The sequence below is a fragment of the Siphateles boraxobius genome, unplaced genomic scaffold (assembly GCF_051911475.1).
Source record: "Siphateles boraxobius isolate OS27281-9 unplaced genomic scaffold, OSU_SipBor_1 25, whole genome shotgun sequence".
Lineage (NCBI taxonomy): Eukaryota > Metazoa > Chordata > Actinopteri > Cypriniformes > Leuciscidae > Siphateles > Siphateles boraxobius.
This window is the reverse complement of record NW_027508866.1, coordinates 16,119,321-16,144,170: the sequence shown is the minus strand read 5'-3', so window position 1 is coordinate 16,144,170 and position 24,850 is coordinate 16,119,321. Positions and strand designations below refer to the sequence as shown.

Sequence of the window (24,850 nt, the reverse complement as noted above, 5' to 3'; positions counted from 1 at the left end):
AGTAGAATATGAAATATATATGGACCAGACAGGAAATAAGAGAATACAACCTAAAAACTTCACTATGGAATAGAATAGGAATTAAAAAGGAATTAATAGATTATGGCAGAATATAACTGATTAGCCCTATCCTAAAAACGGAAAAATAGAATAAAATAACGACAGGAAATAATAGAATATGCCACAATAGAAGAAAGGAGAAGGGAACATATCTAGGCCAGATAGGAAATAATATACTAGAATGGAATAATATAATAGTCCTAAAATGAATAGAATATGATATGAAAGGAATTAGTAGAATATTGTAGAATAAATAGAATAGAGCAGAATAGAATAACTCTGCCCTGTAAAAGTGCAAAAGGGAATAGAACAGACTAGACAAGAATAGAATATGACAGGAAATAATAAAATATGACACAATAGAAGAAAAGAGAAGGGAATATATCTAGGCCAGACAGGAAGGAATAGAATAGAATAGAATCTTTTTTAAGCGAGCTATTAGTGTAGTAGAATTCATGTAAAATAAAATGTAGCCTACTCACATAAAATGTATTGTAGCTGTCATAATAATAAAATGCTTTACCGCGCCGTCTAGTGGTGTAAAGTTCGATTATAACCTTCGTGCTAGTTATTTTATTTTATTTAAATACGTTTTTCAAATACCTTTTGTTATTCAGGTAGCCTATTAGTTGTATACTTAATAAAGTCAGAGGCGACTTGCAAATTTTTAATAATGTGAAACGTAGGCTTAATTATCACAGATGTATACAGACCTGCAGATAAATAGCACAACTACTTGTAGTAATACTGCATGGGCTCAAAGAGAGGTTTACATCTAGGGAGGAAGTGCCCTATTAAAAGGAGCAGCACGGTCCCATCTTGAGTAGCCTACAGTTGTTTTACTGTCATTGGCTTGCCATTTACTGTAAAAGATGCTTCAGGCGCACATTTCCTCCACAGCGGCGGTGTTTCAAAAACTATAGACCGCGTTTTGGGGGTTTATTAGCGCGTTTCGAGTCAGCTGACGCATAAAGCGACTATGACGCACAATATGTGGTCTAGGTAGGCAGCTCACTGGTGTTTGAGACACGGCCAATGTGGCACGAGCATATGAACGCGTAATCCACGCAATGATCTTGAGTGAGTGTTCAAGAGACCTTTGAAATTCTGCATCTCTGGACGGAAAGGACAGAATAAACCGCTGCTTTAAAATCTGAGGTACGAGCACGCGAAATGTTTATTTCTCACCATATAGCTGAGATTCAAATGTCCAGACTAGAGTATAAATGTTCAAATGACTGATGTGTAGTCATGTTTGTTGTTGTTTGATGTAGCCCATGATGGAATGTATTAATATTTTGCCATAGTCGATTATGATCATCGGTAGAGGTTGTACATCATCGGTCACTTGTCCTTCTACACGCAGAGTCTCGCGATCTCTATGACCATTTCAAATCAGTCCTATTTGGAAAAACGTCGGATTGGGATTTTATTTAAAAAACGATTATAAAATGTGTAGTTTTGTTTGGCCATGTACAGCTGTAACCTTCTAACGAATCTTGTCTTCAGACAGACCTTAAATATTAATGTTTTGTGTATAGGCCTGTACACATTATTATTCATGACTCGAGTCATGTAATTAAAACAAATTGATTCAATTAAATGTCCGAGATATATACACACTTGTTTGATTTATTGGCGAATTACATTTACTTATGCCCTACAATCGTCACGAAATAACAGAAAACAGAGTAAATAAAGAAAGGAAAACCGCAACTGTATCACTGCTGGCACTAAAAGTCGCGCCCCCGAACAGCAGCGCGTCCCCGCGCAATTCCCTGTCTAAAGCAACAGGAAACTACTGCTTCCTTTAAGGACACCTCAGTCCTGCAGGTTTTTCTCTATGAAGCACTTCTTAAATTATTTATTGGTTGTCCAAATTAATTTAACATGCAATGATAATGATAATAATTGTTATTAATATTAGTGAATAGACCTGTTTTTAGGAAATTACCAGTGTTTGAGTAATACCAGACGCTCTGATTCATTAAATTTGTAGAAAAATAGGATTGCCTGCACACAAAAACAAAACAAAGGAGCAATGTTAAGAGATTCTTCAGTTCCTGATGGCAGATTCCCTGCTGCTTTTACCTGTAGCTAAATAAGCATTTATTTAATATTCCTCATGATGGTTGAGAGACTGTTGTACTGAAACAGATGAAGATGTGTAGTGATGCTGTATAATGAAAGACTGAAGCAGGATGATCTTCTGTTGGATATTATAAATCCAGTTAGACAGCAGATGACCTCCACTTCCTGCACTGTTTCGTTTAGATCCACTTTGCATGGAAAGTCAATTCTGAAGAGAAATAACATTTTATCTAGTCTAATTCTTTTCTATTGTGCCTGGTCTAGATGTATCCCATTCTTTTCTATTCTTTCCTGTCATATTATATTCTATTCTGGTCTGTTCTGTTATGTTCTTGCACTTTTTAGGACAGGGCAGGGCTATTCTATTCTACTATATTGCATTAATTCCTATCATATTCTATTCGTTTTAGGACTATTCTATTATTCTATTCTTTCCTGTCATATTCTATTCTATTTTTCAGTTTTTAGGGTAGGGCTAATTTTTCATATTCTATTAATTCCTTTCCTATTTCCTAATTCTATTCCATTGTGAAGTTTTTAGGTCTATTCTATTATTTCTTGTCTGGTCTAGATCTATTTCATTCTATTCTATTGTGGAATATTCTATTATTTTCTGTCATATCCTATTTTATTCTATTATTTTTTCTATTCTATTCTTTCCTTATTAATTTTCATGGTCTAGATTAGAATTATTCCCTCCTATTCTGTCTTATTCTATTAATTTCTGTTATATATTAATCTGTTCTTTCGTGTCTGGTATATATCTATTCCCTTCTCTTTTATTTTATTTGATTTTATTCTGTTCTGTCATATTTTATTCTTTCCTGGATTCTATTCTTTTAGTTTTAGGATTATTCTATTCCTTCCTGTCTGGCCTAGATATATTACCTTCTATTTTGTTCTACTCAGTCATATTCAATTCTATTTTGCCGTTTTTGGACTATTCTATTCTATTCTGTTTTTTCCTGTCCAGTCTAGATCTATTTCCTTCTATTCTATTGTGGCATTTTCAATTCTTTTCTGTCATATTCTATTTTATTCTTTCCTTATTCATTTATTATGGTCTAGATCTATTCCCTTCTGTAATATTCTATTAATTTCAGTCACATTTTATTCTTGGATTATTCTATTCTATTAGTTTTAGGACTGTTCTATTCTATTATATTCTATTCCTGTCTGTCCTCAAGATATTCCCTTCTATTTTCTTATATTGTGTCACATTCTGTTCTTTCCTGTCATATACTATTCTATTTTGCTAATTTTAGGACCATTCTATTTGTTCTTGTCCAATCTAGATCTATTTCATTCTATTTGATTATGGCATATTCTATTCTTTAGTCATATTTTATTTTATTTTATTTTACTCTATTCTTTTTTTATTATTTCCTTATTTTAATTATTTATTATGGTCTAGATCTATTATTTTCTATTCTATTAATTTCTGTCATATTTTATTCTATTTTTTCCATGTCTGGTCTTTTATCCTGTCCTAAAACTGCAAAATGGGCTGTAATACTTTGTGTGAAAATGTATGTTGAATAGAGTTGTGATAAGACACTTTCCTGCCACTGACGGCGTCCTCCTGTCATTCAGTTTGCAGTGAAGTGATTCACTAAGAGTGGACATTGAGAAGGTTTAATCAATGGGACACTAATCTGATTGAACAAATCCAGCAGTCAGTCTCTCTGCTGGTTTGATCTTCACAGGATTGTTGACTGAACTAGTGAAGACAATCCAGAGCTCTGTTAAACCCCCAGGCTTATGACCTGGATAGCTCTACATGCAGAATAAAGCCTTAGAAATATGGCTGCCCAGAGCACGTGCAGCACATCAGAAGTGACGGGGAGAAGTTAGGAAGTGGTTGTTTTCTGGGATGTGATGTGCAGCATGGCCATTGTTCAAACAACAAAGATCTTCAAGAGGAGGGCTTCCTCAGGCTGTTTATGTCAAGCCAGAAAAACAAGCTCCCCAGCTCCTCGGCCCGTCACTTTGCGCTCCCAGTGGAGCCGGAAGGCCTCGGCAAGGTAATGGATCCTGTATCCATCAGTGCTGTTGAGAATTCTCTTCAGACGGAGCAGAGCGTTGCCCCGGTGACGCAACCGACTCGTCTGATTGGGCGTTGGCTGCTCTTGGTCTGCTGAGATAAGTGCTTTTCAGTTTGGGTGGAGAGAGAAGTGGGTTGGGTCTTCTAGACAGCGTGCAGAGAGAGAGAGAGAGACGATGAGGACTGGGGAGAATGGGAGAAGGATGACAGGAAGTCTGGATCTCTCAGCGTAGGATTTCCTCTTCATCACAGAGCTGGAATCCTGGTGTGTATTGTGGCTTGTTTTGCCTCCAAAATTACCCTTTCCTTTCAGACTAATTATGGTTGGTTTTGCGATCCCTTCCTTCATTTATTTTCTGACATTTTTTATGAAGCTATGGATTTTTGGTGCTTGGTCCTGTGCAGTTTGACCTAAATATGCAATATATGTATATATAATATTATATATAATTTCTTTTGAAGTTGTTTCATACCATAAACTTAACTATACCATAAAACAAAACCAAATTATTATTTATATTCAAATCCAGATTAAAATTCTGAACTTTTCCTTTTAAAATTCAACATTTATTTTTATATATATATATATATATATATATATATATATATATATATATATATATATACATATATATGAATTTAACTCTCAAACACTGATGCACATGCTTGGAATTGTATTGGGATGATGCTAGAAGCTGGTCTTTTTGTCTCTAGCTGTTGGAAGAGTTCTGATAATTTTCTTATTCAGTATTTTTGTCTTGTCTTCCAGTAAAAATATTTAAACAGTCTTTAAAACAAGAGAAATTTAAAGGGATAGTTCACCCAAAAATGAACATTTTGTCATAATTTACTCACCTGCAAGCAAACCTGTAATAATTTATATCACAAAAGAAGATATTTTGAAGTATATTGGTAATCAAACAGTTGATGGACCCCATTGACCTCCATAGTAGGAAAAACAATGAAAGTCAATGGTGTCCCATTAACTGTTTGATTACCAAAATTCTGCAAAATATCTTCTTTTGTGTTCAGCAGAAGAAAGAAACTCATACAGGTTTGAAACAATTTGAGGGTGAGTAAATGACTTCCAGATATTTATTTTTCTGACACAAATGCTGATTAAGATTTTGCTGTGAATAAGAATCATATTACTCTTGCATGCTAAACCTTTCCGATGAGAGATAAGAGCTTTCTCTGGATCTGGTAAGTGCACTGCCTGGCTTCCTTATCAACACACACTGTTTTCAGTAATGCTTGAAGCAGGCCCATTAATACCGGTCTAACACACTATCCTGTCTTGAGCAGAGGAGTGTTATGTGGTATATCATTTAAGCTTTTCTGTGGTTGATCAGCGTAGTTTGTGCAGTATATTATCCTGCTATGAGCATACATGCAGTTCATATGTTCTCACTGCAATGGAATAGATGAATTTTATAAGTAATTAGCAGCCTACCCGTTACTTTATCTATGGGGCATCATTTAAAGTATATTTTGTTGTTGCTAATTATTTTTATTTAATTGTATTCAATTTATCTATAGATTTTTGGTTAAAAGAGGTTTTTGGATAAAAGTTAACAATGGTTGCTCATTATTTTTATTTAAAGGGATAGTTCACCCAAAAATGAAAATTCTGTCATCATTTACTCACCCTCAAGTTGTTTCAAACCTGTTTCTTTCTTCTGCTGAACACAAAAGAAGATATTTCGAAGAATTTCGGTAGCCAAAAAGTTGATGGAGCCCATTGACTTCCATAGTATGGAAACTGTTTGATTACCAACATTCTTCGAAAAATCTTCTTTCGTGTTCAGCAGAAGAAAGAAACTCATACATGTTTGTAACAACTTGAGGGTGAGTAAATGACGACAGAATTTACACTCTTGGGTGAACTATCCCTTTAATGGCATTTATTTTGTTGGTTGAAAGTTAACATGAATTAAAGATGCTCATTTATAATGGCTGTGACTGAGGTCAAAGTCAATGAATTAAAAATAATGAAAAGCTGAAAGTATTCAACTGAAAAATGATTTTCAACTGATTGATATAATTTAATAAACAGAGTTTAACACATTTAAAATTATTGTAATATGCCAGTCAGAAAAAAATGACCAACATTCAATGTTGTTGTTTCAAAATTGAAAAAAAAAAAAAATAAACATTGAAACAAACTAAAGGTTATAAAAGGTTTTTTTCAAATACTAAAATCAAAATACTAATAAATTTCAATTTGAACAAGATTTTGTATAAATAATAGGCTATGCTGAAACAATGTCGCAATATCAAAGTTGATAAAATTTTTAAAATTGAAACAAAATTCAACAGTGATTCACCCTTGATCCATGACATTGAGTTAAAGTGAGTAAGTGTCTAAATATCAGCTGTCCCACTTAGTCTGCTAATTTAAACGTTATTTCTGACCGCTAAAATAAAGAATTCTGCATAAAAGCAACAATGTTATCTTATGTATTATTTTGTGACGTTTGATGATGTATTTTTGTAGGCCAAAACCCAAAAACAAGTTTGCATTTTTGGAACTTTAGTTTTCTTCATCCTGAAGTCGATGTATCTTTTTTGAATGTGTTTTGAATGTGTTTTAGGTTAAATGCTCGAAATAAGGTCTATGGTGAACACAAGCTCAAGATATTTTCATGTTTTGCTCTACGATATAAAATACATCACTAATACCTCCTTGTGATTTTTTAAAAAGCTTTTACCCGTCTTGAAGTTGCTGACGAGTGGTTAAGTGGGATTACAGAGTTTGTCGGAACATTAAATGTCATCAGGACGAACAGATAAACTCATAAACATCAGTCCGCTTTCACAGCCTCATTGTGTTCATAACCATGCTCTCGCAAACAATTATGACTCAGACTTTTCAGTGTTTTTATAGAAAGAAAGAGTGACCTTGTCATGTGACCGTGGTGTAGTTAGTTTATAACCCATGTTTAGCTTTTACGCTTCAAAATTCATAAATTGTGTTCATTTGTGAAGATTATCGAGATGAACAAAATGTGCAAGAATCATAAGCTTTTATTGTCGAATCCAAAAGCCAATGGAAATCCTTTTAAGTTTTTGTCGAGGGAACCGGTGTGATGCTGACTTCCGGGTTGGCCTACAAAAATCTATATTGTATTACTAGTGGCCATTATGACTATTTAACAAAAGATGGCAGATTGTTTTACTGTAGTAGAACTTCACTGTGAAAGAAAATCTCAAAACAGTCGGCGTCGTTCTCTGCTACCTTCTGAGGGGATGTGTGCTATCAGATTCCTGCTGGAACCGCAAATGTGCACCAGCAGTATCCTGAAGTTCACAGCACAAAAACGCAATGACATCTCCACACAGTAGTTAGTATGTCAAGCAATTATTTAAGTGCTAAATTGTCTTCTCGGCATGTGAATCGGCACTAAATCAAACTTTATTTGAGCCTGGTGCTCAGGGACTGTTCTTAGCCAGATTGAACTTGAATTACAGGGAGCTTGATGCACATGGGTCCCTTCGTCTTAGATGATAGGCCATTTACATTGTGCTGAGGGTGATCAATCACGTCTTCAGCACACACACACACACACACACACACACACACACTGTCCTTCACGCCAGAGTAAACCTGACCCGAGCCGATCGCTAACTATACTAACCAGCAGGGACAGATGTCTATGTCTGAGGAAAGGAAACCACAGTGATGTTTGGTGCTATATTTCTCTCTCACTGATTTTTCTGTCAAACATGGAGGTTTAAAAGAAATATTTTTGGCTTTTGAGTAAATAGAAAAGGAAAGGTTTAATATACTGTTTAAGGGTGTCTTAAAACTGCCAAGAAAACTTGTCTGGATTAACAAAAAGCAAAAGAAAATTGGTAACACTTTACAATAAGGTCCCATTAGTTAACATTAGTTAATGCACGCTAACAATAACTGCGATGTGCAATACATTTGTACCATTATTTAGTTAGTTAAGGTCCAACTTTTGATTTCAATAATGTGTTAGTAAATTTTGAAATTAACATTGATTGAGATTAATAATAAATGTTTTAGAAGTGTTTTCATCATTAATTCATGTTAACTTGTATATTTAATTACTGTAAACTAATGAAACCTTATTGTAAAGTGTTATCAAAAAATTAGGCTAAATCTAGACAGAATTGCATATTAGAATAACGTATATATTGTTTTTATTTATTTTATTTATTTTATTTTATTTTGTAATATGAAATTTAATTATAGTATTTTTATATTTTTAGAATTATTTGATTTTATAATTTAAAATTATATTTCTGTATTTTTTTATAAGCATTTTATTTTATAATTGGAAATGTTATTGCAGTATTTAATTAAAGCTTTTTTAATTATTTTATTTTATAATTTCTAATTCCATTACAGTATTGAGAATTTGGGTTTCCCTTGACATTTCTGTCTTTTTTCCCCTGAAGCAACACATGAGCAGTCAAAACAAACCGGAACTAAAAATCTCTAGCATTACCCCGAGTGAACTTCGTCCAATCAAAAAGCTGTTTTGGCAAATAGAGCATCTTTGTCAGCTATTTTAATGCAAGGAAATAGATTCAAAACGCCTTGAGGCTTGTACCCTGCGTGTTACTTATGCTTTTGTCATAAAATATTCAAGGCTCATCCTTATATGAAATTGAAATTACTGTTAAAACTAATTAGCATGTTTTCGACTGCCAACCCGAAACCATCTGTACTCAGTATAATTCTCTGATGTTTTCCGATGCTGGAACCTGATAAATTCTGTGGACAATTCTCTGCTCAAGGTGAAATTGGGTGAGCCATCTTGATGTCACTTCCCCTCCCCCACACTAACAGGATGTCTCTGTCTAATGAATTAATGTCTCATTTCATAAAGACTTTAGTCCACTGATCCTCTTAGTGGAGATCAGACGGTTGGTGTAACTGCTTTCTTCATATTTATTCATACTGACAGCAGCTTTTTAAGGCAATTCTTCCAATAATTGGGCAAAAAGATAGTATCACCCCCATCTTTTGAGCCAGTGCTTTGAAATAAAGCTAAAATAAAATAGAAATATTTGGAAAAACTTACATTAGAGCTGTTGCCTTGGCAAGTAACTGAAATAAAATGAGTTATAAATATATATAAATGAAAGCTAAATAGAAATAGAATAGACATATTGGATAAAACTTATATAGACTTATATATATAATAAACTTATATATTGGAATAAATAACCCATTAAACATGAAAGTTTTATGCAAGCATTTAAAGGGTCATTCCACCGGTGGAGACATGAATATGTATTGAAAGTGGGTCATATATGTAGTAGAATAGTATCATAAATTTCTAATTTGGGACCTTCTTGGCCGATAAAAGGCAGAAAATGACTTTTTAGTGCTTGTGGATTGTAGACAACAATCCCCATAGTGCATTGCAATGCTCATCTCCGCAGACCACTCCCACTACAGTAGCTGGCTTAACTGCAAGATATTTGTGCAATGAACCTGCCACGTTAGCGTGTTAACAAAATGAAAATAAACTTACTTTACAGAAAGACGACCATTTGACCCTGTAGGCTTTGGCTGACGTTGCCAGTTGAACTTAGGTATTCTTAAGTAGGTCTCCAGGACGCCGCTATCCATATGGGGTGCGAAACTCGGGTGAGCAACAACACACACGTACGTGTCATCCTCCGATTCCGTAGCACCACTGGAATTCTCGGCAGCAGACAGACTCTTGTTCTGTGTCCATTTGCGCACAGTGAGAGCACAGGCACCACCAATCTGCCGCAGCTCGAGCCATTGCGGGCTCCTCGTCCGCGGCAGGCAGATCGTCTGCATCGGCTGTGGTGACAGCAGCTTCAGCCGCCTCCGGTTCCTCCATAGCCCTCAGCTGCTCGTCGCTATACTGTGACTCATAAAGGTAGCCACGAACATCCGTTTCTACCATAACTTTGTCAAAATCCAGATCCTCCATAATGCATCCGCCTGCGTATTCAGTACCTTCGTCCATATTTTCAAAAAGTTTCTCCCGGTGAAATCAAACGCACTGGCACTGATCTGATAGGTCTGTTAGCGCATTAGGTCCAACCCCCTATGGGCGGGTTTGAAAGGGTGGGAACTAGTGCTTGTAGTCTTCACAGAAATCCCCCCCTTTTACACTTCCTCCTACAATGACGTAAAATGATGATTTTTGCGTCATTGTAGGAGGAAGTGAAAAAGGTAAATAGAGGATTTCTCTCGTCTCAGGGGAAAATGAAAGAGTGTTGCACGACCATTCAATAGTATGACTGGATTTCTAACAATGGAAATCTTAATGCCAATGGGTGGAGTGACCCTTTAAGACATTTCTCCATAGAGGGTCATTTAAAATTGAGTCTAGAACCCATTTGAACCTTTTTTTTTGTAAGACTGCAATTCCTAAAACAGATGCATCTCTGAATACAGTGCAGAAGCTACGTGTGGAATAACCTTGTTATCCAAATATCCTGTGGTGAGTGATGAAATGAAATGTTTGTGATATGAGTGGACGTGTTGAACACCCTCAGTGGGAGGATCAGCTCGGACTGATTTTCAGGAATACAGTCTGCTAATGTGAGATGGGCTGATGGGCTCATCCAGAAACTGTTTAAATGAACTCATCTGAATTTCACAATGTTGTTTTGGAGCAGACTGTATTCATCTTTCTAAAATTGTGATTTATTTTATATCAAAACTTATAGCAGAATATCAAGACCAACTTTCTATTTCCGATTTAATGTGTACTGTATGTTTTCGTAAGTATGGGAAATGCCTTGTAAAATATTCTTTTCCACTAAAAATGCATAATTTTACGAGATTTTAAGGTTTTACAAATTTTCTTTGAGAAGCAATCAAATACTAAGACTTGATTTTAAGGAGTAGTTCACTTTAAAATGAAAATTAGCCCATGATTTACTCACCCTCAAGTCACCTTAGGTGTATATGACTTTCTTCTTTCAGACGAATACAATCAGAGTTATATTAAAAAATATCCTGGCTCTTCCAAGCTTTATAATGGCATTGAATGGCCTTTTCTGTTTTGAAGTCCATAAAAGTATATCAATCCATCATTAAAAAAAAAACTCCACATGGCTCCACATGGTTAAGAAAGGCCTTCTGAAGCGAAGCGATGCTTTTGTGTAAGAAAAATATTCATATTTAAAGCGGCACTATGCAGGATTTCTGTTTTTGTCAAACAGCGATCCCTAGAGTCGCTGTAGAGTACTTGTATTTAACGTTACTGTCGTAAATACAACTCACGCAGAGCGTCTCTGCACTCACGGCCTCTGCACTTCATAATAATAAAGTAGCCTACCGCATTAGGCTCACCTGAGCCTAAATGCTAGATGACACCAATAAAGTGTATCATGTACGTCGCATTATTTCGTAACAATGTCTGTTATGATGTTGTTAGACATGATTATTGCAATTTATCATAATAGTTTGCAAATTGCGCTCATTTACACTATTTACAACATGTAGGCTTATTTATGTCCTGATAATTATATGAGATATTGACAACTGTTTTCATGATAATCGCAGGAATCAAGACGACCACCATTAAACCCGAAAAGAGTCATAAAACCATTCCAATAACTAAAAAAAACTGCATAGTGCTCGTTTAACATGTCGCAAAGTAAAATTCTAGCTTCTGGCCATACGCAGTCTACTTTCGCCTAAAGCGCAACTTATGCAACTTGTGACTTCGGAAGTAGCGTAGTGCGGAAATGTAGCGTAGCGTAAATATTAGCAGGACGTCACATTGCTCGCATACGTTGGGCTTTAGTCTGAAGTCAAATCCGTATCTTCGTTTGGCCGGAAGCTAGTTATTTTTAAGTTTTATTATTTTAAGTATTAAGTATGAATATTTTTCTTACACAAACTCATCACTTCAGAAGGGCTTTATTAACTCCCCGGAGCCGTGTGGAGCACTTTTATGATGGATAGATGTACTTTTAATGTATGGATGCACTTTTATGGACTTCAAAACAGAAACGGTCATTTACTGCCATTAAAAAGCATGGAAGAGCCAGGACATTTTTAAATATAACTCTGATTGTATTCGTCTGAAAGAAGAATGTCATATACACCTAGGATGAGTTGAGGGTGAGTGAATCATGGGCTAATTTTCATTTTAAAGTGAACTACTCCTTTAAGAGGTACAATGGGTTTTTTTATGTTGTTGTTTTTTTTTAAAAGAAATTTGATAAAAAGTGACATTTATGTTATAAAAGATTCTGTTTCAAATAAATGCTCGTATTACTAACTTTTTATTTAAAAAATAATCCTAGAATGTATCACAGTTTTCACAAATATTTTACGCAGCACAACAGTTTTCAACAGTTTAAATAGAAAATTCATTCATATCATTTTAAATTGTAAAAATATTTCACAATATTTACTGTACTTTTTAATCAAATAAATAAAAAGCCTTAGTAAGAATGCTTATTTTAAGAAAACTTACAATAATAACAATTCTTTAAATTCTAATAAAGAAAAATAAACATAATTCAAGAAATATATTATTGCTGAAAATTGGTATCCAGGTAACAAATAAGTTCCTTCTACAAGATACCTACAGTAACCTAACTTGTTTGTATTTTGAATTCACGTTTGGTCTTTTTATGGTTTATTGCAGATCTGGGTATCTGGAAGAACAAGGAAGGGAGTTTTATAGTTGTCCTCAGTCATGCAGAAGGTAAAGTATGTTGAATTAATTTAATCATGTTGCCATGAATCATTGATCTCCAAACACTAGGGTTTCTGAAATATTTATATAGCTTTTTATTTTTATTTTATTCTCATATGTGTTTACTAATGAAAATTAAATTTCTGTCAAAGTAAACCCATTAAAGCATGATCATATCTGCACTGGGTTTATTTCCCTTAGTGAGAATGGAAAGGGGGCATGGCCGAGTGACAGACATCATCAGTTTGATTGATGATATTAGGTCTTATTTCTCATTAACAACATGTCATTGGATAGGAGCAGTTCAATCATGACCTCTGACCTTTTTGATCTGCTCCACCGCTGCAGGCAGGGACGGCCCCGTCTTCCCGGGTTCCAAGTGCTCCTGGATCCCCAGCCACCTCTATTGTGGTAAGTAAAACTAGCCTGGACGCTCAATAGCTTTCAGTTTCACAGATAACACATTCCGTTCTGTTATCTGCCATAAAGCACATGCTCAATATCCCAGTTCCTAGGAACCCCACGAGGCATCTCAGAGGACAACCGCTTCTTTCACGCCCAACTGAACTCAGCCTCTTTCTGTTTAACTCCCCAAAGGCACGGATGGACAATCAGGTCATTGGATATAAGGACTTGGCTGCCATTCCCAAAGACAAAGCCATACTTGAGGTGGAACGTCCAGATCTGATGGTGTATGAGCCACATTTTAATATCTCAGCCCTGGATCGGATGGGTCTCTCCAGAAGCAGAGAGGTCAGGATAGAACCAATCGAGTCTTTGTTTCATTGTACCGAGAAGGGTTTTTGTACATTTTACAGCTTCCACTTAAAGTAGAATCAATACATGTGTTTTGGCAAACAGGAAGCTGTATATAATGGTGAGATGTAATGTTATTAGTCAAGCTTTGTTATGCATGTTAAATGATTTGTGTGTGTAAAAGTGGCATTTGAATGTCAGGCCTTGAAGACGAAGCATGTACTGTATGTGTGTGTTCTGTTTTCTCTCCTTGTCTTCTACAGAGATCAATGTCACCTCATTCTATCTCGCCCCCTCCTTCCCCTGAGGTGAGACACCAGGACGGTCACTAGTCACTGATCACTAGCTTTAACTAAGCACGTTTATCTTCCTTCACACTTCACATGGGATTTTTACTGAGACACTCAATTAACTGAATGTCACTTAAAATGGCAGCGTTATTCAGTTTCAGTTCTGTATTTTAATTATGCATGCTAGCCTGAATATGGCACAGTGTACTTTAATTTAATTTCATTTAATTCACATTAAAGACATCCACTTATTTTCCATATTATATTTAAAAAAAAATTGTAATAGTATTGAATTTTAGCATCATCCATTTATTGGTTATTGGCCAGAATATGACAATATTTGTTGTATCGTTGTCGGACAAAATTTTAAAATGATTTAATTTTTATTGATTATAATTAATAATATTAATTTGGTTGTTATAATAATTAATACTGAATGTGAATTAATAATAAATTATTAATCATAATAATTAGAATGAAGTCTTTCTTCACTGAATAACATTATTAATTTGTATTAATTACTATATAGTACTTGAGTATTATAATATTGTTGTAATATTTAATATAAATATGAATTATTTTATTATAAATTCACATATATTTCAGTGCAGACATATGACCTAATCATTATTTAGCTAATATAAAAATAATTATCCACATATTATTGATATTATATTTAATTTGAGGGTTTTTTTATTAAAATACTATTGAATTTTAACATTGGACACTTATAATAATTAGCAGCATATTGTAATCAGCTAGAATTTGAATGCCATGAATTTTAACATGATTTAATATTTATTTATTTATTTATTATAATAATTCTATTCATTATCATATAATATTGAAGTATTGTATTGTATGTGAATATTAATTAAATCTATTAATTAACATTGTTATTTATAATAATTAAAATGTAGTCTTTCTCCACTGATTGATATTAGTTATTTATATTATAATGAATTCTGCTTATCATAAAATATTGTAGTATTATAATACTCTTGTAATATTGAATATTAATAATATTAACTATTCAAATGATTGAGTATTATTAATGCTTTAATTTGATGTCTTTAATTCACAACATTAGTGAATTAATAATCAACATTATTCAACAAATCATTATTTAGCAAATATTTAGCAAATATCAAAATAATTATCCACGTATTATACATTTCATTTTAGTTTTTAGTGTATTATCTTATGAAATAATAAAATGTCTTGAATTTTAATAACTCACTGAAAATAATTAGCATATTGGTGTCAGCCAGAATTGTAATATTGTGCACTTCTATTTAATTAAATTTGAACTTACTCTAGAACATTGAACAGTGGAATCAAACAGCATTCTATGCTTCTGACTTCCGTTAGCATATTTTACAGTAAGGCAGGAGTTTGCAGTGTCATATTATTGATGCAGGCAGTGAAATATGATGGTCTGGCTTCTGTTAACATGCTGAGTGCTTAAATTGTATGCACTCATAATATCGGGATTGAAACATGAAGTTGTGTTACCATAAGCCAGTGCTTCATTATTAGCACTCCAGAATAATAGAAGGTATATGCAATTACCCGTTTTCTTCAGATATTTGCCTCAAAAGAGTCAAAGGAGTGGCCAGAGCAGGGGTCTCCTGGAGGGTCCAACATGGGCTCCACCGTGCAGCTCCGCAAAATCAGCCCTGCCTCCAAAGGCCCCATGCAGCATTTCCACAGGCCAGGTGCTTCGTTCATCAGACGGTTTTTATAGCACAATGTTTCATAATCATTCAAATGTGTTGTAACTGTACATCCATTCATGTTTCAGACAGTGGCATCAACATCTACAAAAAACCACCAATTTACAAACACGGTATTTGTTCATTTAAAATGTTTTTTGTTATATATCATGGTGTAAAGACAGATTCACTGGTAACATTCTGATGTTTATCTTCTCCCTGTCCTCAGAAAGAGAGACTGGAATGTCTCATAATAAACAGGATGTCATCATTGAGTCCTCCAAGTTTCCAGCAGCCCAACCACCTGATCCCAACCAGCCTTCAAAGATAGAGACAGAGTACTGGCCCTGTCCACCCTCTCTAGCTACTATGGGTAAATACTCACCAGCTTTCATATTTCTGTCGCATTAGACAGTAGCCCCGCCCACAATGACATTTTATTGGTCTCCCACTTTTTTTCCCCCCATTCTGTAATTGCACCTTTAGAGAAGCATGCATACTTACAGAAACTAGTTAACTTTTAAGCATATATATATATATATACGTTTAAAATTTGGAGTCTAACTCAATCCCTCTAGCGCCATCAACTGTCCAAATTTGCACTAATAACTTTTGAACCGTAACATTTTTTTCTCTGATTCCTTGGCTCAAGACGATTCGATTGCATCCTATGACGCAATGTTTGTCTGATTTTCATCAAAAATGGCTAACATCATCTTCAGACCATGCTGGCAAAAAGTTATTTAAAACTCTTTTGATAGACTTAAACGTTCTCGAATAACGTGCGAACGAATTTGACGAAGAGCACATCAAAATAGACGTGTTATTGCTATATTGCTACAATGCTTTAGCGTATTTTTCAGACCAAAAATTGGTACATGTCATCACAGGCATGACCTGATACTTACAGCATTTTGGCACAGTGCCACCTACTGGTCAGGAGATATGAAAAATGGCAATTTTTGCATATAATTTCTGACCGGTTTGCCCCAAAACCTGTCCCTTTTAATTCAGTGCAACATACTGAGTCGAATTATACCCAATTTCCCCACGTCCACAATTTTGGGCGCCGGACATTTTGAATTTGGTCATAAAAGGCTGTATTTATAAACTTATATGCTGTAAACTTTGTGTTGTGCCTGATTAGTAAGTATATGTTGATTGGTTGAATGCATGCGAAACACTGGCACCCGTCATTTTTAAAAAGCCATATAAATACAGTTTATAGCCTATATATTTACTCCGCAAACATGAAAAACAGCGAGAGACTGACCAGCGTCGAAGTTCAGGCACTTCTCAGCCTTTACGCTAAGGAGGAAATCCAATGCGACTTTGAAGCGACCAAGCGTAACATGATTATGTATTTCTGCTCAGCTAGCGACATTGGGCATCACCCACATGACCCACAATAATACTTTTTTTGTATACGTTTACTTTATGTGTTTAACAGTTCTATCTAATAACGTATAACCAAGTTAACCAAGCAAGCGAAGGCTTACATCACTTCAAAGATCCAACTGCCGATGGTCCTGGGGGAACATTTCGACTCCCCTGGTCTCTAGTTCCTATAACTACCCTGTGCGAAAGCCCCTTCATTGGTACACACTCAAGGGTGATACACTTTGTTGCAACGTCTGTCAATTCCTCACAGAGATCGAGTGGAGAAAGAAAGCAGCCGAGCAGGGAAAACCAATGGAGGACGATGAGTTTGAGGACCTGACTGAAGATGCAAAGAGACTCCAGGAACAGGAACTTCAGAAGGTGAAAGCAGCTTTTGTCCAGAGCAGGACTCACTGCCCCATATCAATAAATCCTGTTCAGATTAATATCCCTCACTGTCTGTCTAGAATAAATCAGACCGCGGGCTGGAATATTTTCTCTAAGGCTGGATGATTAAGTGTTTTGTTTTCAAGCCATTAAATGGAAGGGAGTGCTGGAAGGATATGCACACACAACATGAGGCCAGCGCTTAATGGAGGTCACTAATCATGACTGGGCTGTTTGTTTTTCAGATACAGTCCAACTTGGGCAAATTGATCCTGAAGGAGGAAATAGAGAAATCAGGGCTCATCCGCAGAAAAACACGTTCCTTGCCAGATGGGACAAACATACATTTGGGTATGTGATGTCTGTTTTAGTCTTAGTGCACTTCAACATAGTGACGTTTTTTGTATGTAAAAAGGATACACTCTTAAAAGTAAATGTTCTTTATTGGCATCTGTGGTTACAAGAAGAAACTTTAACATCCATGGAAACTTTCCATTGCACAAAATATTATTTATAGTGGGGAAAAAAAAGTTCTTTAGATTGTTAAAATATACTTTACATTAAGAAAGGTTCTTTGGGGAACCAAAAATTGTTCTTCTATGGCATCACTGCCTCAACCAGCAAGTCACAGAGGACACCCAGTGTTCAAATGATGAAATATGTTTGTGTGAATAGAAAGACTATAGAGAAATGTCTATTCTGCTTATAATTAAATGTTTCATTTAAATTCATTGCAGGATCATCAGCCAGTGCTACTAAATCCGCCTCTTTACCTCCTTGCAGTCGTACAGGCCTCACAAGGGTAAGAGAGATTCAGCTTTAAAGGGGTCGTTTTATACATTTTAATCATAATATGTTCCTCCCCTGACCCCTGAGTTTGCCTATAATGTTAATCAAAGTTGTTTTGCATTTAAAATTCACAATTATTGAAATATAATTGTAATTTAAATATTAATATTAATTACTTAAATTATTAATTTTAATTAAAATAGTAATTTTACTGATTAATATAATCCATTTTTATTTGTAATAAAAAAAAAATATTAACATTATGTCATAATTGCTTATTAATATCTAAATTTTATTTGTAATATTAAATATGAATATTTATTATTAGCATTGTTATTTTAATGATTAAAATAGTCTTTCTTTACTTATTAATATTATGTTTAATATTAAACAAACATTTATTTATAATATGAATTATTAACATTATTAATTTTAATAGTTAACACGCAATCTTTCTTTACCGATTAATATCATTTGTTTGTAATATTAAATAGGAGTATAAATTCATCATATTAACATTTTTAGACTTTTCTAAAAATCCTAGATGTTTCATGTGACCCTTTTAAAGATGTGCCAATCATGTGGCAAACATGTCAACTGTTGTTTAAGATGTTCCTGTAGTCCTTAATGTGTGTCATTGTTTTTGTCTCTGCATACAGCTGCAGTCTGCAGACTTTACCTCCACAGACAATGGAAAAGTAAAAACAGGTAAGGTCAGAAAACGTTAGTATACACAATTAAGATTCCCATCATGCATTACAGTTCCATTAAAATTATGTTAACAGAATAATAATTTGACTGAGATTTTGAATCAAAATGAATATGAACGAATATTTGGTATATCCCCCTTTGCATTTAATGATTTTTAAAGCTTTTGGACCTCAATGTATTTCCAAAATGATTCTGTGTTGTTGTTTTTCTACTCATTCTACTCTTTTTCTTTTTATGTTTCTCAGGTGTACAGGTAAGATGGCTTTGTTTATTTGATTTAACAAGCATGGCGTTTGGGTTTTATAATGTGCTGACACCTACAGGCTCTGACATTCTGTTCCTGCTACTAATTAGCCTACACTCCTTTTTCATGGCTTCTGACTCATGTGATCACCACATACTGTTTGCATACTTAAAGCTGCAGTCCGTAACTTTTTTGGGTTAAAAACATAACCAGCCAGTCTGCATAACCAGCCAGTCTGCATAACCAGCCAGTGTTCAAAACTATCAGCTTGCCTTACCTCAATTCAAAACGGTAAGCTTGCAATAATGTTTTTAATTCCAGTGGTACTGGTGGTTTTCCGTGGGAAATTCGAGCATGTCTTTGCGTCGTTACGTCAGATCTGTACACAAAAAGATGATGTCTCGGCTAGTAGGCTATATTGTGTGTGAGGATGTTGGAGGTGGATATTTATATTTATTAAACTTTTCAATTTGATGGCGGATCCATACATGTTCAAACGACAATCACCAGTGACAACTGGAGATTCACCCGTTGTAAAATTCAAAAGACTTCGGACTTCGGAGTGGCTACACAAAAAAAGAAACTGCAACCGTGCCCATGCGAAAACAAGGATACATATGGGAAGGGCTATCGAAATGTGGTGTGAACTCCTGGGTTCAAAACGAACGCAGAGATGGCTTTTTTTCTGCTGGACAGGTAAGACATTTCAATGGTTCAATTATGTAACAGTAGCTCGCTTAATTCATACAGTTACGGAGTACTGAACTACAGGTAGCCCTGATACACATTAAAGGTAGTCACGCAATGCTGATGTTGTTAACATTAACAATTTGAGAACAAAGTATAATTTGCACAGTTTGACGTGATATAAGCGATCGTTAGATCTATTCAGCGCGATTTACTGCAATGCTTTTTTCCCTTAGTTGGTCAGAACAAAAGTGGATGTTACTTACTTGTTCAGATGACATTTTCCTGTGAAAATTCTTATGTTGGTCATACTTCCAAAAAGTAGAATCTGTGATTCTGAATGACAATATCCACACCAGCTGACTGACAGCCGGACATTCTCAAAACATTGGATTCATCTGCGCAGTGCCGTGCCGAGGCACAACCCAATTAAAGTTGATAATTCCACGAATAACTGCAATTGCAGATTTCGAACAGAGATGGCGACAAAGAGGAAAAACTACGGACTGCAGCTTTAAAGGGGTCCTATTATGACCTTTTATAAGGTCTTGTTTTTGTTTTAGGGGTGTACTAAAATATGCTTTCATGCTTGATTGTTCAAAAAACTAATTTTTCCACACATTTTACATTATTACAGCACCTCTCTCCCCAGTCTGGCCCGAACGCGTCGCTTAGTTCTAGTTGCGATGAAGCCACTCCTTCGGAAATACACTGTGATTGGTTCTGTCTTAGAACTGTCCCAAAGTTGTGATTGGCACCGAGTGATCAGGAAAATGTCCCGTCCCTTACCACAACCGCGAGTTTCATATACTCAGATGTAAATATTAAGGATGGCGTCAATTTCAAACCAATTCAAGCCTGATTAGACTTGACTCAGAATGTTAACAAACAAGAGGATCGTCCAGAACGGATTTCATACAAAGACTTTGCGAGAATGGATTTCACAGGACGTTTCAGAGTGGGGTTTTTTTGTTGTTTTTTTCTTATACATTTTAGATACAATGTTATACACCATTTAATCTTGAAACTTGTCGGAAAACTATGGTAATACAAACAGTAATTGATCACAAAACTATGGTTAATTTTCCTAAGGGGCGCTGAACCGTCTTACAAAAGCCAGATCTTACAAAAGCAACAGTAAACACTATATCAACGCTTATGTTAGGGGAGGCTAATAGCTTTGCCATTTGTTTACATCGTAGCAACATCACAAAACTTATAATTTGAACTGTTAATAGAAAACGCAACTACAAATAATACAACATAATTACTAGTTGTGATCCACAAAAAACAGATTGTCCCTACAAAGAAGCGCTCCATTTCAGGAGAAGCTTTTGTGCGTGGCCTGCATTGTGGTTCTGGAAGCTGTTCTCTATTAAATGTGCAGCACAAAGATATGCTCTAAGTTCGTCAGCCTTAGGAAGTTCAAAGTCATTTTTGTAATCATCGGAAACAGGGTGGAAAAAACAACAACTTCTCTTTGACACAGCAGCAGCTCAACCAGGCCTCGTCCCCTATTTGCGTGTTTTCCATAGGCTGGGATTATTTAAAAGAGTAACATTATGACTTCACAAGATCTGGAAAAAAACGCGTTGTAGTTCTTGGAAAGTGGATTCTGTTAAATAAAATATCTCCCTTTTGGAGTGGACTTTGAGCTTTGTAACCTTGCAGGTCTTTTTTATGCTCAAATAGCAATATTACACACTAACTAATGTGGAAAAAGTGGAAAAGCATAATAGGACCCCTTTAATAATGAGTCAAATGATCCTGGTTCATTATTATGGATGTAATGAAACCCTCCTCTCCAAATGTACCTGTCTCATATTGATCTCCTTTGTCCTGGGGGGGATTTTTCTCGGGCTGGGGTGGTGGTGTCTTCATAGAATGGCGATTCACAGAGTGGGAGAATGGACAGAGGAAACTCTCTTCCTAGTATTCTGGAACAGAAGGTGAGGCAGATCCTCCAAAGTTTTCATGCTCTGCTTCTCTCTTCTAACCCCATGCCATACATTCACTCACATCCATGTTGCTTCTAAGCCTTGCATCCATTGAATGCAGAATTCAATATGGCAGTATCACTGAAGGCAACATTGAACTGAAAACTTTGGAGGCTGAATGTGCCGTAAATATTCTCCCTAGAGCAAACCTTGTGGAAGGCTCGGGCCTGTTTTCTGTGTCCAATGAATCAAAAAGGATGAGTACTGAATATAATGTTCCCAAAGCATAATAAAATCTCACCTCTGCCTTTAGATATATCCATATGAAATGCTGGTTGTGACCCACAGAGGGCGCAGTAAGCTTCCTCCAGGTGTTGACAGAACCAGATTAGAGGTAAGTCACAAGTGAGCTCTAGTTAACATAAGTAAAAAGTTAGTCAGTTTGAGGTCCCTAAAAGACAAAGTGTGTAAATGATTTGCACCTATCAGCTCAAAAGAAATATAATATTAATAAAACAATATTCATAATAAAATAATTATTAAAGTATTATTATTATTATTATTATTATTATTATTATTATTATATTATGTTTTCCAAACACTTCTACAATAGATAAATAATAATTTTAAATAAATTTGTATTATTTTCTAAATTTGTATTATTTGTTATTTTTCTACTTCTACGACAAATAAATCAGTAAATACATATTTTTTAAAATGCATTTTAATATTTTCAAAATTTTCATTAAAATTTTAATAAAAATAATACATTTTAATAAAATAAATGCTGTTTTCAATAATTATTATTGTTTCCCAAACACCCCTACGACAAATAAATAATATTTTTAAATGCATTTTAATATTCTCTATTGTTCATTTGTTATTATTATTGTTCATTATTGTATTTTTTATTTATTTAAATTATTTATTATTTAATTTTCCCCAAACAATCATACACAAATATATTTATTTTTTAATACATTTGTATATTTGTATATTGTTTTTTATTATTATTACTACATTTTTCCAAACACTCGTACCCCAATAAAATGTATTTTCATAAAATAAAAACATATACATTTTTCTTAATTATTATTATGTTTTTCTAAACACTCCTACTACAAATAATAAATGTCAATTAAATAAATAAATATAAGAAATGTATAACTTTTACTTCATATTTTTTATTTAAATTGTTTTCATTAAAAATGAGACAATTTTTCTTTTCTAAACAAATGATTATGGTATCCATATATCTCATCTCATAATGGGTGGGAAACAATAAACTGAATGTTTTTCATATAATATTGATTGCAGTATTTGAAGTTAAGTTGTAGGGTTTTGTCTACTGTAAAGTGGCTGTTTTTTATTTATTTATTTTTATCTTGTCTTTAATAGAGGCATCTCTCTCCAGAAGACTTCCAGAGCTTATTTGGAATGCCCATCACAGAATTTGATCGTCTGTCACTATGGAAACGGAATGACCTGAAGAAGAAAGTGTCCCTTTTCTAACATTTGGACATTTGGACTCGGACATTGAAACACTCTCCCTCCAGAGACGCTAGTAATAACCACTCTAATCTAATACGGATGCTATGCAGACATTTCAAGATAAGCAAGGAAGATGACGCAACATTACCAGACGTTATTTCAATCACACATACAGCATTCTTTCCATATGTCTCTGGTGTACATAATAAAGACAGGGATGATTATTTACGCATCCCCTACAGTCGCTCGATATCTGAAAACTCGGATTATTAGTGATGGGACATCGATTTCATAAACCGCTCCAGCCCTTTCTTTACGCCTTATGTCTATTTCAAAATCTTAAAGTGCCCAGAGAAGTTTATAATAATAGGCCTATATATTTACACAAAGTTTAAATTGTAAACCATCACTTTTTTTCAACTGTGGTCACTGATATTACACTTGAACTTAATTTATTGTATCCCAAACATGTATGGCACTGTACATATATCATGTTATTTTTATCTATTCATGATGTCGATTCAGTTCAGCTTAAAAAAAATCACTAGATGAACATTTCTAACACCTAGAAAAAAAACAAAATTTTCCTTTCTCATTCATTAAAAAAATGCATGGACACGGACTCTAAATAATTTATTGAGTTTTACCGATAAAAGGCACTGCGATATCTGACTCATATTTCTGCTAATAGCAGCAGTGTTATATCGTGGACTAATTTGAAATATCTAAGCTCAGGCTTGCTGGGAAGCTCTGGTTTTTGGTTCTTGTACACTGTTGGTGCTTCATGTAGGTTGTAATTACTGAACAACACTAGAAGATCTTTGTTCCACACGAAGCCACTAGCAAACCATTTACTTCGATTTCCAATGTCTGTTGTCGATGCATACATACGGTTTGTCACTGCCGTTAGTAGTTATTCTCCATTGCGGTCTTTTGAAATGGCATAGGTGTTATCAAATCATTCTCTGCACACTTAATGGAGACTGTCCAACGATTATGTGTCTGGTCATAGTTGTGTCTCATCACCGTTTTTCTGTAAAAACACGGTGTTATGTTGAAAAAAATAAAGCTTCATGTTAGATTTTGTGTCAAGAAACATTTGTTTGGTACATTTTTATTCAATGAACAGCCATGGTGCATTACTATAATCTGCTAACTATGTGCACTTGTTTTGTTAAATAGAAAAAATGTTGGGGTCTGTGAGATTTTTAATGTTTTTGAAAAGTCTCTTATGCTCACTGAGTCTCCAATTATTTGATCAAAAATACAGAAAAAAATAATATTGATTTATATGTGATAAATGTCATTTGAAGAGTTGCAAAAGCCTCTAAGTGCCATCTGAAAATTTCCTCTAGAATGATCATTTGTATCAAGCTCGTATATTTAAGTTCTGTAATTTCACTTTAAAAAGAATTAATAGTCATTTTCATTGCCATTTAAGTGAAATTACTGAACTTAAATATACGAGCTTGATAAAAATGATCATTCGACAAGAAAATTTCAGATGGCACTTAGAGGCTTTTGCATCTGAACTCTTCATTTATTCCTGTGATATCAAAGCTGAATTTTCAGCATCATTACTCCAGTCTT

The 24,850-nt window shown here is 34.7% G+C and overlaps 1 protein-coding gene across 9 annotated transcripts; it reads left to right on the top strand.

The window, feature by feature from the left end:
• Positions 1–102: 102 nt before the first annotated feature.
• On the top strand, positions 103–24,356 carry dmtn (dematin actin binding protein). 9 transcript variants are annotated; one of them, XM_077242931.1, is made up of 15 exons: positions 103–1,218; positions 12,823–12,882; positions 13,222–13,284; positions 13,471–13,626; positions 13,893–13,937; positions 15,505–15,637; positions 15,724–15,768; positions 15,864–16,007; positions 17,286–17,395; positions 17,647–17,752; positions 18,139–18,203; positions 18,850–18,903; positions 21,716–21,781; positions 22,083–22,163; positions 23,168–24,356. In XM_077242931.1, the coding sequence occupies exons 2-15, from the start codon at positions 12,874–12,876 to the stop codon at positions 23,279–23,281; spliced, it is 1,191 nt and encodes a 396-aa protein (XP_077099046.1). In that variant the 5' UTR covers positions 103–1,218; positions 12,823–12,873; the 3' UTR covers positions 23,282–24,356. The 9 variants fall into 9 exon arrangements, 7 of the variants coding, with proteins under 7 accessions (XP_077099046.1, XP_077099048.1, XP_077099049.1 ...); XR_013207105.1 differs by having other exon boundaries at positions 1,089–1,218; positions 13,382–13,626; positions 18,850–18,898; positions 19,147–21,781; XM_077242934.1 differs by having other exon boundaries at positions 1,089–1,218; positions 13,382–13,626.
• The last annotated feature ends 494 nt before the right edge of the window (positions 24,357–24,850 follow it).

What these genes read in the sequence shown, in the direction of transcription:
- dmtn (XM_077242931.1), top strand. An exon ending in GTCTCTCCAGAAGCAGAGAG is followed by an intron (nt 13,627 to 13,892) that starts GTCAGGATAGAA and finishes TGTCTTCTACAG; the next exon opens with AGATCAATGTCACCTCATTC. An exon ending in ACCCTCTCTAGCTACTATGG is followed by an intron (nt 16,008 to 17,285) that starts GTAAATACTCAC and finishes AATTCCTCACAG; the next exon opens with AGATCGAGTGGAGAAAGAAA.